Source organism: Vespa velutina, chromosome 1 (genome assembly GCF_912470025.1).
Source record: "Vespa velutina chromosome 1, iVesVel2.1, whole genome shotgun sequence".
Classification (NCBI taxonomy): Eukaryota; Metazoa; Arthropoda; class Insecta; order Hymenoptera; family Vespidae; genus Vespa; species Vespa velutina.
In genome coordinates, this window is record NC_062188.1 from 7,076,134 (window position 1) to 7,092,253 (window position 16,120).

Below are 16,120 nucleotides of genomic sequence, written 5' to 3' on the forward strand. Positions count from 1 at the left end.
ATTTTCTTGAATTAGAATGACTTTTTCTTAAAATAAAATCTTAGATAAAAATTAGGATTTACAGATAATTCTTGATAATGTCCTGTAGATATATAAATTAGTTCTCAATAATAGTAGCTACAATAAAGGATGAACATTTGAATTTTAAAATTCATTTTTTTTTTTCTTTTACATGAAGTCTAAGTTAAACAAATGTAATACAATAATAATAATAATAAAAGTACTTTATTTTATTTATAATGAGTAATATAATATTAAACATAAGAGAACACTTATAGATTTATGCGAGATTAACGTCTTAATTCTTGAATATCTTGTCTTTTGTGAGTTCCATCACAAAAGGGTCTATTCAATGTCTGTTTACAATTACATAGCCAATAATCTTTGGTCTCTGTGACAGTAAATCGAATAGGCCGTAATTTAATTTTTAAAAATATGTTCTTATGAGTACCATCACAAAAAGGTTGTCCTTTACTTTGTCCACATGTACACCAATGATAGATTTTTCCAGCTTCACAACGTATCTTGAAAGGTTTCTTATCATATATTACTCCAGTTTCACTTTGTTGATTAGCACTGTATATTTCTTTTAATGGATTTACAGGTATCGAAGAATGTTGTGATTTTGTGCTATACAATGTTGTCTTTAAAGTAAAAAATACATTATTTATTATTTGACATAGTAATGTACTTATTAAAAAATATACATTTTTATATTATGTAAATGACTATAATAGAAATAAAGTATGATATCAGAAAATTTTATTTGATTAGGTTAAGTTTTGATCACTTTTAATTTTTTGTCATCTAATGAGAATTCGTTTAAAAGGTTCTTATCGGTTCATCATATATGACTATTATTTTTAACTTACCTTTTGATATTTTGAAACATTTGTGCGAATAAATCGCATAAATTTGCTAGCTACAACTGTATTCATTGCGTACACACTACTCGGAAGCATGAATCTTAGATGATTTAGATCAATGAAAGTTTAATCACATGATATTGAGTTTTGATGTATCTGCAGTAAAAATTCAATGATTTGAATCAATTATCGACAGAACATCAACGACAACTTACTGATGGTTAATTTTTACCCATAATTTGTATCATTTACCAAAGGATACTCTTTACCGATAAAATGGATATCTTCATGTATCTATAAATGATTTCGTTTAATGAAAATCGAATAAAATAATATAACATGAAATTTAATTTCGAAATATTTTTCATATTAAATATAACGGCAACAACTTAAAATGCATAATAAATTAATATAATATATTAAAAGGTTTGACATTTTTCAAGTATCATTATATTATTTTAATCTTGCAATGAAAATAATAATAAAAGATGAATATTTCAAACGGTATAAATTTATTTATTGATTTTTCATCGTTTCTTATAAATACTTATTTAATTAATAATATAAGTATGCATAGATTTATCGATTAAACGATCCTTGTTCATTATACGTTTTGTAATTAATGCAATTCGTATTGTTTCGGTTTTACGTTACGTCCGATTACAATCTACTTTTACTTTACATTCAATCTGAAAGTTATAATCACAGAATCGCTTCAACAAGCTGGAAAGCATAGAATTATCTTTTTTTTTTCCTCCTTTGGAATTCTAATTGATAACATCAATTTAATGTGATATTCTTAGCAACAGAACAGACAAATATATGTTTAAAACATCAATTAAATGAATGTTCAAGGAATTATTCAGTTAGGACAATCATTGATTGTCATTCTCAAAACTTCAAACATTTTACTCTTTGTGTTGCCTTGACCTTTTTTTAATTCTTTTTTTAGATTGAAACAAAGAGTCGTAGATAAGATCGACATGTTCAGTTATCGTATCTCTACGATTTAGATTAGATTAATCTATTGACGTTTCTCGATCGTTACCGATCGCCGCTTAACGAGTTTTTAGAAGTGGGGAGATGTTAGTACATACGAACATATGTACATATAAAAGAAAAGAAAAAAAAAAAGAAAAAAAAAAATATATATATTTCGCAATAAGAAGCATCACAACGATATATCATCGTATTATATAGCATATGCTAGATACCGTAATTTCATGTTTCGTGTTCTTGCATAATTTGGCACTTCCTCTTATTTCATTCATCTTTAGCGTTGGGAAAGGAATTAATCGAAAAGATATAAAATAGAAGGATTAAAAGTCCATATAAAATCGATAAAAATTATTTTAAGTTGAGAAAGAAAAAAAAGAGGGGTGAAGAAAGAGAGAGAGAGAGAGAGAGAGAGAGAGAGAGAGAGAGAGGGTTGGTTCTAGGCCGAATTTATGAGAAGCTTTGCTAATAGCTTTACACGAGCATGGTAGCGAGTTGTCTAATCGTTTCGCAATGTCGCCGTACTTCGGTTGAATATTTAAAAAAAAAGTGAAGGGAGTGTTATTTCCCATAGGAGGTGAAAAATTCTACATGCATATGAGAATATTAAATGCCGATTTTCATCTTAATTTTCTTACGTACTTTTGGAAAACGTAACTTTTGCGTTTTTTTTTTACATACTTCGAAGAATCAAACAACGATCCCGCAAACTAATTTTCTCTATCTTATATCACTTTTTTAATTAAGATATAAAAAGAGGAAAAAATAAAAGAGAAAAAACAAAAACAAAAGATGAATTTCAGACTAAAAGATAAACTTTTCAAAGACAAAACGGAATGTAGAATTTCAACGATATTTCGTCTAACGTTTATAATCTTCATAAACACATGATGTAATTTAATTAGCATTCCGTGTGAAATGGAAATAACGCAGTTTAGATTAGCTGTCGTCGAGGGGCTTGGTTACTTTTCAACGTTTTCCTTTTGACTCACTAATTATAATTATCTCATCGTTAAAGGGAGCTTGCTCAAACGTTTCCTTTGAATATTTTTATGTATATTTTCTTGATTTTAACTTTTTGAAAAGATTGCTCGTTTGAAAAACTGACCTTTGTTTAATTTGTTTCTTTTATATAAATAATATCCAACTATCTATATATATATATATATGTGCGTGTATCCTCACTATACATATATTCGCACGTACGTAGTACTACGTAAGTACGTATGTTCGTAGATTTTATATAATACGTAAATATAAAGTACGGTCGAATGGAAATTCGAATAAAAATACGGACAATACGTGATCCGATTAATTCGAAAATCTTCTGTTCGTCCCGTGATATGTAGTATGTACTAGATTTAAATTAACGATTTTATGTCCCGATACGTATGGGAAAGGAAACAAAAGCTCTCTCTCTCTCTCTTCCTTTCTTTCTTTCTTTCTTTCTCTTTTACTCGAAGCTCGTATAGCATGCGTAACGATAACCCATTTTGTGGATTTTTCTTTCTCGTTGATCGACATTTTCGGACTAGAAAGTTTCGCTGAAAAGATAACGTCGGGAGGGTTGTTGAAGTCATGTGTTTCCCCTATTTTTCTTTCAATTCGTTTTCCTCGGCTTTTGATACGTTTTGTGATACCTACATGGTAACGTTCAAAGAAAATTACGATCGAATCGTTAACGCAATATCATGTATTATTGAAATTTATGGTCCCTTTCGGCACGATAGTAATTTTGACGTTGAGCGTCAAGTACAATAGGTAATAATGAAGTCGAGATAACGATTACCGATTGTTCGTTGTATTAAACGAAAACGAGGAATTTTTAAGTGGTCGATATTTTATATACGTTCTGATCGTTTAAACGTGCGACCGAATTGTTCCGTATTTAAATGTATTAAATTAAATATTTTAATTTTTCATCAATATTAATTTTATTATCGAAAGTCCGTCCAATTATTTATTTTTTTTTTCTTTCTCGTGATATTGAAAAAAAAAAAATATATATATATATACAAACACGTCTTTTTTATAAAAAAGAAAGGAAAAGGAAAAATGTTTTATAAATATAAATATATTGTAAATTAAACTAAAAAAACATAAAAAGACGATCCAACCGAAAGGAAATGTCCGCTCGTATTTCGAACGTAATTGAAGAACTTTGATCTCGGTGATCTTATTTACGGTGTTGCTCACGGAAAGCAAGAAGTATCAAGAAGAATCTAAGATAGGATCTGGCTAGTGTCCGAACAAATCGAACTAGTCTTAGTCTAATTATTTTAGACGTTCAGAAATTAACCAAAATGTCTCTGTGTAGAAACTTTTTCATTCGTCAAGACGGATTTTCGTGAATATTCTGGGATATTCGCGTAGGCTTATCGTAAATATCATTTTTTCTGATAAAAAAAAAGAAAAAAAAAAAGAAAAAAAAAAGAAAAAAAAAAAGAAAAAACATAAATTAGATTAAGACAATCTTGTAATGAGGAATTCAATTTATTATTTTTTGTTTAAAAACACGATTTTTGTGAATATCAGCAAAAAGATCTATTTATATTTTCTCTTTTTACCCTTTTACCCTTTCCTACACCAAAACATTATTAATATACCTAAGTACAAGGTGTTCATAGATATTTTTTCTTCCTCTGATCTATCAGACGAATCTCTAAGCCTTTCTTGTTGTCTTTCATTAATCATAAGTTTCGTTATGGTACATAACGTATCCTTGATGAGACTAAATCACCCTATGTGAATTTCTTAGCTTGCCGATGCTTGTCTTGAATGCTTTAAAAGATTTAACGCACGTATTCTACGTATCTCGATTATCTACGTTGAAAGCTTTCGCGTTATAGTTATTCTTTTCTTACGATCTTATACATAAGTATATATTATTTCAATAATGGATAATAGTATAAAGAGGAAAGAAGAGAAAGAAAAAATGGGAACGCTATCGAATGAGAATTAAAAAAAAAAAGGGAAAAGAAAAAGAAAAAGAATATAAGAAAAGAAATTTATTAGCTCTTTCGAAATAATGATGAATATAAATTAAAAAAAAAAAAAAAAAAAAAAAAAAAAAAAAAAATAATAATAATAATAATAATAATAAAAAATAAATAAATAAATAAAAACAAAATGTAGAGTATTTAAGAACCTCAAAGGATTAACTTTTCATTTTCTTTATTTTTTGTCTTCTTTTTATTCACGTAAGAACCTTTTACGATTCATAGTTGTTTGTTGCTTATATTCTACTTGCTTTCTTCGCTTCTCGTTTCTTTTACTCTCACTGATCGTACCCCGGAGGTTGCAGGAAGATTAAAAAAAGGGTGAACACTCATTATCCAACCCTACAACTAAGAAAATTAAGGTAGACAAAGTAGAGGAGAAAAAGGTATATTGTCTTTACTGCTCATGTATTTTCTCGAGATGTTGTTAAAAATCGAGCCATTTACAAGAGATATCCTATGTTTCCGAGAGAAAATGTAATCTTTTACGCGAAATGTTTACTATTGATCCATGGAAATGTAGATTATTTTTGCCGACTGTAATATCCAGTTATTTAAAATTACAACGATCGGATTCGAAGATGATCATCTATTCTTTTTCTTGTTTATTAATTATAATCATCGATTATGACTATACCTTTAACAAATTGACAGAATAAATAATTAATATTTATCAGAAAAATATTACTATCTTTTGTTTTTTTAAATGATCAAAAGCCAGAATGTTTTATACGTAAAAGTCAGCCATCGAAGATATTTATATTTTTATTAATGTTGTACCGGTAGCTAATTGTAATTATTAATGGTAATACATGTGTTATGTAAAGAGTACAGACTCATAAACATATTCAAATGTATGTGAGAGCATAAATAAAAGAAGAAAATAACATGAAAATTATTATCAATTATTCATTTTTAATTTTATATTCTTTAATCTGTTATTCGAAACTACATAAAATACGTAGATATATGATTACCTCGTAGGTATATAATAATTCGAATACAATATAATAATTTCGAAGAAGATAAAAGTGAAAATTGACTTTCCCGAGGCGATAATCGTCTCTCTTTTATACTCTCGATCGAGAACACATTGCGTGCTCGTAATCGAGCATTAAATGAGATGTAATTAACGTCAACGAATCGTTCTGATTGCCGCAACAATAATTTTTTCACATATCCGTTCAAATTCCCATTAGATTTTCTAATAGATCAATTGATTATACGATGATTATACGACAATCGAAATAGCGATAATGCTTATCTCCATAAGCGATAGTTCCATTTATCATCAGATGGAATCTTTTCGATGTTATTGCTCGCGAATTTTTTTTCCTTCCTTTTATTTTATTGATTTAATTTTTTTTTCTCTAATATTCTTCAATCGTAAAAGCCAAACAATATATTCAGCTTAGTACTATCGAAAAAATTCCAATGCACGTATTTGAACGCGTGTCACTTGATAAAAATAAAAACAAACAATAAAAAAAAAATAATGTAAAAAAGAAAGAAAAAACGTTCATTCCATTGTAATTTGATGAGATATCGTTTGAGAGCGATACATATATTATTTTATACATAAGGAAATACGTAAATACATCAGGTATCATTTGTTACAAGATATTTCGTAAACAGAATTTCTCATAAATTATTGATGATTTAAAAAAAAGTACTTAACAGGTGAATATGATCATATCCATTTTCCACGATCATGATTCGATGAATGAGAAAGAGAAAGAAAAAGAGAGAGAGAGAGAGGGAGAGAGAGAGAGAGAGAGAGAGAGAGAGGGAGAAAATCACGACATTTCAAGCGAGGGCTTTCCGAGCGAGTGGATGGGGGTGATAATCGTTTTGTTTAAATGTTGGATAAAGGTAGAGATAAAAAAAGAAAGAGAATGAGAGAAAGAGGATGAGAGAAATAGATAGATAGATAAAATGAAAGAGAGTGAGAGAAAGAGAGACAGAGAGGGAGAGAGAGAGAGAGAGAGAGAGAGAGAGAGAAAGAGAGAGAGAGAGAGAGAAAGAGAAAAAGTAGATATGTCGATGGTTAACGAAGAGGGTGTCGAGCTCGAGCCGGATTGGTGGAACAGGGAGGGTATCTGTGGATTCTCTCGTGGGTGGCCGGGCGAGACTATATAAAGCGTTTCGCGGCTCATGGGACACCACAGTAGCTTCTACGTGTTGCTTCACCTGCATTTCGCTTTTCTGCATTCGCGTTCACCCCTAACCGCGAAAGAGAAAGAGAGAGAGAGAGAAAGAGAGAGAGAGAGAGAGAGAGAGGGAGAGTGAGAGAGAGAGAGAGAGAGACAGAGAGTGAGAGGAGGTATTCAAGGAAGGGTGAAAGAGTTTTTCTTATCGGTGCTCGCGTTTCTCCTATTTTTTTTTCTGCCTTCCATTCTCGATATTCGATTATTTTTACGATGGCAAAAGTTATCTTTTAAATTTCGCGGAAATGAAGAAATAATGTCAATCATTCGACGTGATCGAAACGACAAATAACGAACAACGTAAGAGTGCGTGTGTTCGAAGGAAAATTCTTTTTTCTTTTTTTCTTTTATTCATTTCTTTTTCTTATTTTTTTTCTTTTTTCTTTTTGATCTTAACTTGTCCTAACTTGGTCTTAATCCTTTATCTACCTTTTCTCGTAGAAAAGATCAAATTTCTTCGAAGGTAATGAGATCGTACCGGCTTACAATTTGTCTTCCGGCAACGTCAACAATCATCTAATCAAGTTATAGATTAGAAATCAATTAACAAGTGATATCTACGAGGGACAAGTTATCACGAGAAAGCATTATAAATTTCGTTTCGAAAAGCTTTGGGACGTTCAGGAACGTTGGTGAAGGTGTTACGTAATAATAAATCGAAAAACGTTATAAAACACAGATTACCTTTTTTTTTTGTTTAATTGAACATTTGATCGCAGGGCTTTCAATAATCGATCTTCTATCGATCAACACTTTGCGATACCACGTTTCAATCGTACAACAGCTATTAAAGAAATAGGATCAATACGAATTTCATATTATTTTCTTTTTCTTTGTTTTTTTCCTTTCTTTTTTTTTTTTTTTTTTCTTTTCAATCAATAACTGTCTCGACAAAATTGATCGACGAACGATTCAAAAGTATAAAAACGAAGATGTTCGCGTAAGTAAATTAGATTCGATCGAATGAAAAAAATCTTTTATTATTTTACTCGCAGGTGCGAAGATGCACTCTCGTGGGATAAGATCATTTATGGTGCCGACCTTCGGTAGTATTCAATTGATAACGTGCCTGTGGATCGGGTGCGCCGTTTGGAGCCTCGTGCAGGCCACTGATGGCCAACATTTCTGTCTCCAATCTCGTTACGGCAAACGTGATGTTTCACGTGCGGACGTGCCAGGTGAGCATTTGGTCTTTCTGTTCAATCTTCATCTTCTCAATTTATTGTCTCCAATCACCGTAGGATTTTATTTCATTAGTTGATCACATTTTCTATCTCTTCATTTCTTTTGTTCTCATTATAAAATAAATTAAACGTTGTTAAAATATTAATTGGATAAGTTTTATGATCGATCTGTTCGAATTCTTCTTCGCTATCATTATAAATATACGATAAGAAATATACGATACTAATTGATTTATTTTCGGTTAATCCATATTACGTTTCGTAACGGAGTAAATCAAACCATTCAAGAATGGTAAGATCGATCGAGCAATTTTTATAAGACATTACTAAAAGTTTTTCTTTCTCTTTCTCTTTCTCTCTCTCTCTCTCTCTCTCTCTCATTCTCTCTCTCTCTAATCATTAGTAAGATGATCGAACAACAAAGAAGTGAAAGGACTTTAAATGCATTTTATTTACTTATTAAAAATAACGTTTTTATTGAAAACAAATCTGTAACACGATTTTTTTCTCTTCTTACAATTTCAAAGATGAAAATTTTCAATACTTTATAGTTTCAAGTCAAATAAATATATACATATATATATATATATATATATATATATATATATATATATATATATATATATATATATATATATATAAGTCGTTGATTTTAAAAGTGGGGCAAGTCTATTTTGTGAAAAAAAAATAGTTAAAGCTAATTCTTGTTACAAATTAACATAAAATTTATGTTTTCATTTAAGTTTTTTTAGCAATAACATAAAATGGACTTGCCCCACTTTCAAAATTAACGGCTCATATACATAAATATATAATTAACAACATTGTGTTTTTAATTTCATCGATAAATAGTACGGTTCGAGCGTTCAGCGATCTATCATACGAATGGACGATATGGACGTAGCGAGTCAAAGATATCAGCAGAACCATCAAGACCAGTAAAGATTGTGCCAAGAAATAATATGTTTTTCCTGGGGAGTCGATATGGTAAAAGATCTCTCGAAGATCAACGAGTGATCTATCATTCGGAATATCCTTTGGAACGTCTCGATGCCGTTCTTGAGTACGTCGACGAGGCTCGGCGAATAGCTGAAGCGAGGCAAAATCAACGGGAGGATTTACGAGAAGAAGAACAACAAGATGACTTGGAAGCTGGACCAGTTCTTTCCTTTCAATAAGCTTGAATTATCTTATCTTGATGGATCATTCGTTTATTTGTTTCTCTCTTTTACTTGAACGAAAGTGATTTCTTTTCTTTCCTTTTCTCTTTCTCTCTCTTTAAATTTTCAATAAAAATTAGCAAACAAATTGTCAAACCCCCACTACCTAAGACACACATTTTCAATAACAAAAGCTCATTGGATAGACATGGAAAGAAAGAGAAAGAGAGTGTTCATAGTTTCTTTCTTCGATCCAATTTGGACGAATCACGACGAGCTTGATGTTTTTCTGTTTAATTTGTAGATAAATAGAACTTTATTCCTATAAAATGTATTTAATGTATATGTATATGTTTATATATATATACATACATAAAAAAATATAATAATATCAATAAATATATATATGTGTATATGTATACATATGTAGATATATAACTCGTGAGAAAGATGAAATAACTTCGATGAAAATATACGAAATTTCTTTTCAACGTATTACAACTTCCTTAATTCTTTTTTCTCTCTTTTTTCCTTTGTTTTTTTCTTTTCTTTTCTTTTATAATACGTTCCTAGATCTATTCTCTTTTCTCTTTCGTCTTTTTAAATGAGAAAATAGACGTCTACATATATGTAATTTGTCTCGGTGAAAAGAACGACGTTCTCGTTATATTGCACGACAAAGATCTCCTGAGAGGATGATAATTGGACCGCTGCGAAAGAGTCTTAATTAGATATTAATTAGAAAGTTAGTAATGAGATTTCTTCTGTAATGCCAAAAATTATCTTAAGAATTTTTTCTCTCGTTTTTTTCTCTCTTTCCTTTTTTCTCTTTTCTGTTCATTTCTTTTAAGAATTGTCAATACTGAGAAAATCTTTAGAAAAGTTGTTTTGCCTAATTGGTTAGTAAAGATTAGGGATTGTTTTCCGAATCCTTCGAGGAACTCTTAATCCTATTTGGGACCTACTTTTGAAGCATCCGTGAGAGAAAGTAAGAAGAGCAACTTGCTGGCTCCTGTTCTCACTTACTCACGTGCTTTCGAGAAAGTAAAATCTTCTTTAAACGTATAGTAGTAGAATCGCTTGATAGGGAGCACATATATATATATATATATATATATATATATATATATATATATATATATACATATATATATATGTACATATATATATATATGTACATATATATATATATATGTACATATGTATATGTATATATATATATATACATATAAACATATATGCATATAAACATATATACATAAAATGTCTCCCGATTTTTCCACCCATTATACTTCGAAACGAAAAACGTAGGATCATCGATGATCATACTTTTATCAATCTTGAAATCAAATTTCATGGGTAACAAATTTAACTAGATAAATATGTATGCATAATATTAAAAAGAAATATTGAAAGCCGTATATAGAAATTTCTTTCTTTTTCATTCCTATTTAAACTTGTTCGTTATTTAGTATTTTATATTAAATTAATACATATTCACCGATTTAACGATTTATTTTTATGAATAAAATCATATCTCTCTATTAATATTGTACGTCGAACAAATAATCGGCTTTTTATCTCATATATATTTCTTATATATGATCGTTAATTAATATTTACGATAAAAACTTGAAACCTGAAATTAACGACATTACATCGGAGTCGATGTCCTTTGACGATTCGATCGTTCGACGATTATTATACCGGATGACGTTGGTACACATACAGACAACACGCGAGGTCACCGATTAGATTTCACTCTTTTCGTGATGTCACCGTGAACATACGGATGGTAATCATCACATATGAACGCGGAAACTTTCATTTACGATTCTTTCTCATAAGGGAAATTTTTTGCTTTTTGTTATTTTATTCTAATTTTATTTTATTTTATTTTTTTTTTTTTAATTTAAAACTCTTTTTTTTCATCTAATCCTTCTCCTTTCGAATTAGAAAAATATGAGTAATATTATCAGTATATGATTGTCTTACAAATACGATCTTCGTTGTTTAATAATGATACTATTTGATTGAACTTGATTTTAATAATCCTCTCTCTCTCTCTCTCTCTCTCTCTCTCTCTCTCCCTCTCTCTCTCTCTCTATCTCTCTCTATTTTCTTTAGTCTGTCTGGAACAAGGACCGCCATGAGTTTACTTTAATTACCAAGTACAAATAGCTGAAAATAAATGTATACTCGTAGTCAACCTCAGTATTTTGGATCTCGTATCAAAGCTGTTACTATTGTACATACGTTAATTATTAGTCTGAATGTAGCTTCAATTATTATTTGACTCTTCAATGAGTACATAGCATAGGATATCTACTCATTGGTAATACGACATCGGAAAACTTTATAGCGTAGGTGATTTGAGGCTTTTCTAGAATAAACAGAAAGTATAAACGATAAATGATAAGAAAAGAAAAGAAAAAAAAGAAAAGAAAGACAAAAAGAAAAGAAATTTTAATTTCATTCAAAAATATTTATAGATAATTAAATAAAATATCGTTCCATTATCTATGTATAGAAATATGATATATACGATGGCAATGATTATATCTTAAATTACTCTAAATTCAAACATATAATGAATTTTTGTGATTGACATCAGAAAATTTCGAAATTAGAGTAGAAATTATCCAAATTATCGTAGAAATTAGATTCGTCCTATTGCCAGACTATTTCTATCATTAGGAAGACTTGAATAATGTATTCTCATTAACTCACGATTTCACATTCAAGCATTTTGTTGCATTATCGCCCCTATTACGCGTTACCTACGTCATTTGTTTAACAAGTTCGATCATTTAATAAAGACTAAATATTATGTAGTTTGAATTTTATTCCGTAATTGAACGAACTGTTGATATACGAAGGAAGAATACAAAAACAATTGATTCGCTTGTTGACGATTTTAATTAATTAACTGTAAAAAAAAATAAATAATAATGAATGTTGTGAAATAATGTGAAATAAATTCAATAGAAAAAATGAAATAATAATACATATGCAAATAATTCATATGCAAATAATATATATGCAAAAGATATACTTTTCGAAAGCGATTCGCGATTCTTTCCATTTTTTTTTCTTTTTTTTCTTTTTTCTTATGTTTTTTATTTTCAAAACTCGATCTTTTAATCGTACAAGATGCCTACATAACGTTTTACATATGTATGTATATCATACGTATATACATGCATATATACATTATAAATATATACGATCGCAGAGACATTGGACTTTCGAGTTCACGGAGAAAGTTTTGCTCTAGCACTCGAACGCCTGCCGACCTATAGAGAGGCGTCTATATAAATAAAAGGAACGTCGATGATCTCGCTCTCCGTTTCGACCCAGTTTTTTTGCTGTATGCACCTTGCAGCTACATGGCATTCCTCTAAACGCAATCACTCCACCTTCCTAACGAAGAAAACATTCAATTATTGGTGCATATTTGTGAGATTAGTAGATATTTAAATTATTCAATAAATATGTATTTTTCTTTCATTTCTGATTTACGATCATCGTACTATCATCTATTGTATAAGAGAGATAAAAAGAGAGGGAGAGAAAGAGAGAAAGGGAAAACGGGAAAAAGAAGGAGAGAGAAAGACAGAGAAAAAGAGAAAGAGAGAGAGAGAGAGAGAGAGAGAGAGAGAGAGAGAGAGAGAGAGAGAGAGAGGGTTATTTATTACGCATATTTAAAACCGTCATTCACTTTCGCTTTCATCATCTTGGAATAGAATTAGCACATATTTTCTATTTTCGTGATTGCAATGGCAGATTGTTTGGGTTATTTGAAAAAGCTGAAAGAAAGAGATATATTCTTATTGATTTAAAGTATCAATGAGATAGTTGAAGAAAACAAAAACAAATTGAAAGAATTTTGAAAGAAAATGATCTCTCAAAAAATAAAATGAGACAAGGAAAAAATGGTTGTCGTAGTCGCGAATAATCTCTGGCGTCGTCTACGTTCTGAATATATAATTTTATCTTGACACGCTTTCGCCCGTCCCATATAAACGTCACCTAAATCCAGGACTTCCTCTTCAAGAAACGCTCTTACTTTCTTCGTCGATTCCATCGGCGTAACATCGTCGCGCAACACGAGAACGCGTTTTAGTTCGTTTTGCAATGATCCACCCAGGTCAAATGTGTATGTGATTCACGTAATTGAAGGAACATTTGGGTCAAGTCTCTTTATTATTCTTTAATTAAAAATAACAAAATAATAGATTCATTTCAACATTCATATAGATATCTGTATATATAGATATATAGATATTTATATTAGATATCTGTATAAATATCTATATAGATAACAAATATAGATATTTATATAGATATCTGATATCTATATAGATATCAGATATAGATATGCAAATATATATCTATATATATATCTATATCTAGATATAGATATATATTTGTGTATCTATATTATTTTGTTATTTTTTATATATTATTCGCCATCGCGATCATATAAATATATAATAGGAATACAATTTATTTATCGTAATAATATAAGAAAAATATTATTGTATTATAATATTAATATACTAATAGAAATATTATCATAAAACATTCATTCCTTGATTTATGCAAAGTATTCGTGTTATGAAGCTATTTTTATGTGGATAAATATTGCATAAATGATCAAGACTACCAGTACAAAAAAAAAATATGCTACAGAGAAAATCTAATATATATAAATTATGAAAATATTTATTCCGCATAGGTTCATAAAATATATCATAAGATTGTATGAAAATCAAAATAAATATTATTCGTTGTCGTTATCGTATTTCTAGGCAATCAACTTTTTCTTTTTAATTGGCTCAAAGTCAAAGAACTCACTGAAAATCTCTTTAAGCATTGTCGACAACAAAGTAAATTCAATAAAGATTAAAAATATATTTTCTGTTCACGTAAAATTAAATCGCAAGCGCGAAACAAGGAGAGCGTATAAAAGCATCGTGTAAACGGTGAGTACAATTTATCGCGTATAAAAAGAAATGAAATCAATGGGCGGACGTAATATAATAGAAATCTAATTTCGTGTTATCATTGATTAAATGAAATATCGAATATAAAGAAATTGCTTAAATAAAAAACAATAATAAATATATAATTATACTGTAAATGTTATATGAACGTTTGAAAATTATATTAATTCAATCAGCAAGAATTAATTTTTTACAGATTTTTGTAATTTTCTTTATAATAAAAATATAAATTAATCATAATAAAAGTATAAATTAATAGACATTCTTGTTTTCTATCATACAATACTTATTATTATTTCTCGTTTCTAATCAATGTTCTAACGTGATTAGAAAGCTTGAGAATTTATAAACAATACATATACAATAATTTTAAAACACGTTACATGTAGATAAATTATGTGTTAAAACGAATACTCACTCAAGAAATATTTCCAGAGAATATTATTAATAAGTGTTATGCGATTCAAGGATAAGTCGAAGAAGAAGATTGATATATACTTTTGTTCGTCATTCTCGGAGTTATGATATTGAAACTAGAAGGCGTTTTGTCCATGGATAACGTAAAGCAAATATTGAGATACTATCTGATTTCACTGGCATTTCTATCAGGCAAAATCGTGTTACTTCTTCGTATTTTGTCTTTTTTGTTTTTTCTTTTTTTTGTTCAATTGATCCTTCTTGTCGAACTTTCACCGTTTGTTTTCTTTTTTCTTTTTTTGAAACTTTTATATAATAATTGAAATGATATAATCTGCGATGTCATAAAGTTAAAAGAAAAAGTGACCTGGATAATTGTAAGGATTAATTAGAATTACTCTTACGTGGTTTAACAAAGATGTAACGCATCGAATGTAAGGAAATTAATTCACATGTTGTACCTTTCAATGAATAATACTTGCAACGAAATCGCAAGGCGGAGGACGGAAATGTGAAAAAAAAAGAAAACAAATAAATAAATAAAATAAATGTGTGGCAAATTTGATTGTACGTAATACATGGCATGTCGAATCGATTGAACGATGTCGGGAGTCGATGTTGACGAAGAACTCGGTGTATATATTGCGTTGGTAGGTAGTCGTAACTTTTCGAAAGAGTCTCGCGAAATTTCTCTCATTTTCATTCTTTTCATGCTCCTTTTCGAGCGGACAATGGACGGACAAGGAGAACGCTCGGATCTTTGCTCTGCTACGAATGGTCGTCGTAACTAATAGCCTTATGTAGTTCTATAATTGGCGGGACAAAAATTGGTCGTGTTAAGAAGAAGAAGAAGAAAAAAAAAAGAAGTAGTAAAAAAATAAAAAAATGAAAAAAGGAAAAAAAGAAAGAAAGAAAGGAAAAAAGAAAATAAGGAAAAAAAAGAAGTAGTTAATTCCGAAACAATAGCTATTATAATTTCGTAAGTTATTTGCGAAAGTTTCGACGATTTCGTTTCTCTTAAATATTACAGCAAAACCGGTACTGTTGACTTGAGTCATCATTTAGGACATTTATTTGTCTACTATTCAAGTACCAAATATCTTGTCGGACTTTTAAATCACATTTATATATATATATATATATAAAAGAATATACATATGTGCATCTGGATACGTCAAATGCATCCTACGCATACGCATTTTTCCCAATAAAATGTTCATTCGTTTAATTCCGGCATTCTGTGGAAAATAAACTTTTGTGTAGGAACTTTCGATGGGAATTA

At 29.5% G+C, this 16,120-nt stretch overlaps 3 protein-coding genes across 10 annotated transcripts in view; 1 reads left to right on the forward strand and 2 right to left on the reverse strand.

The window, feature by feature from the left end:
- Positions 1-198: 198 nt before the first annotated feature.
- On the reverse strand, positions 199-1,013 carry LOC124946797 (CDGSH iron-sulfur domain-containing protein 3, mitochondrial). Its single transcript, XM_047488057.1, has 2 exons — positions 873-1,013; positions 199-644 (listed from the first exon to the last, which is right to left on the reverse strand). The coding sequence occupies exons 1-2, from the start codon at positions 960-962 to the stop codon at positions 291-293; spliced, it is 444 nt and encodes a 147-aa protein (XP_047344013.1). The 5' UTR covers positions 963-1,013; the 3' UTR covers positions 199-290.
- A 6,023-nt stretch (positions 1,014-7,036) lies between these two features.
- LOC124956192 lies at positions 7,037-9,850 on the forward strand. Of its 8 annotated transcripts, none has more exons than XM_047511787.1 (4): positions 7,037-7,368; positions 7,510-7,706; positions 8,064-8,246; positions 9,105-9,850. In XM_047511787.1, exons 3-4 carry the CDS (start codon positions 8,072-8,074, stop codon positions 9,428-9,430), a joined length of 501 nt encoding a protein of 166 aa, XP_047367743.1. In that variant the 5' UTR covers positions 7,037-7,368; positions 7,510-7,706; positions 8,064-8,071; the 3' UTR covers positions 9,431-9,850. The 8 variants fall into 8 exon arrangements, with proteins under 8 accessions (XP_047367743.1, XP_047368249.1, XP_047368002.1 ...); XM_047512046.1 differs by having other exon boundaries at positions 7,039-7,184; XM_047511863.1 differs by having other exon boundaries at positions 7,047-7,368; positions 7,510-7,713.
- A 2,673-nt stretch (positions 9,851-12,523) lies between these two features.
- The window catches only part of LOC124951247 (polyamine-transporting ATPase 13A3), a 36,818-nt gene continuing 33,221 nt past the window's right edge, over positions 12,524-16,120 (reverse strand). Inside the window, exon 13 of the mRNA XM_047499375.1 lies at positions 12,524-12,835. Within this exon, the coding sequence (XP_047355331.1) occupies positions 12,686-12,835 (150 nt within the window). The 3' untranslated portion in view covers positions 12,524-12,685. The remainder of the gene's footprint in view (positions 12,836-16,120) is intronic.

Bases quoted from the DNA above. Each gene is read 5' to 3' on its own strand.
- LOC124946797 (XM_047488057.1), bottom strand. From the start codon at position 962: ATGCTTCCGAGTAGTGTGTACGCAATGAATACAGTTGTAGCTAGCAAA. The intron at 645-872 runs GTAAGTTAAAAA...TTTACTTTAAAG, and splicing joins ATGTTTCAAAATATCAAAAG to ACAACATTGTATAGCACAAA.
- LOC124956192 (XM_047511787.1), top strand. From the start codon at position 8,072: ATGCACTCTCGTGGGATAAGATCATTTATGGTGCCGACCTTCGGTAGT. The intron at 8,247-9,104 runs GTGAGCATTTGG...ATCGATAAATAG, and splicing joins TTCACGTGCGGACGTGCCAG to TACGGTTCGAGCGTTCAGCG.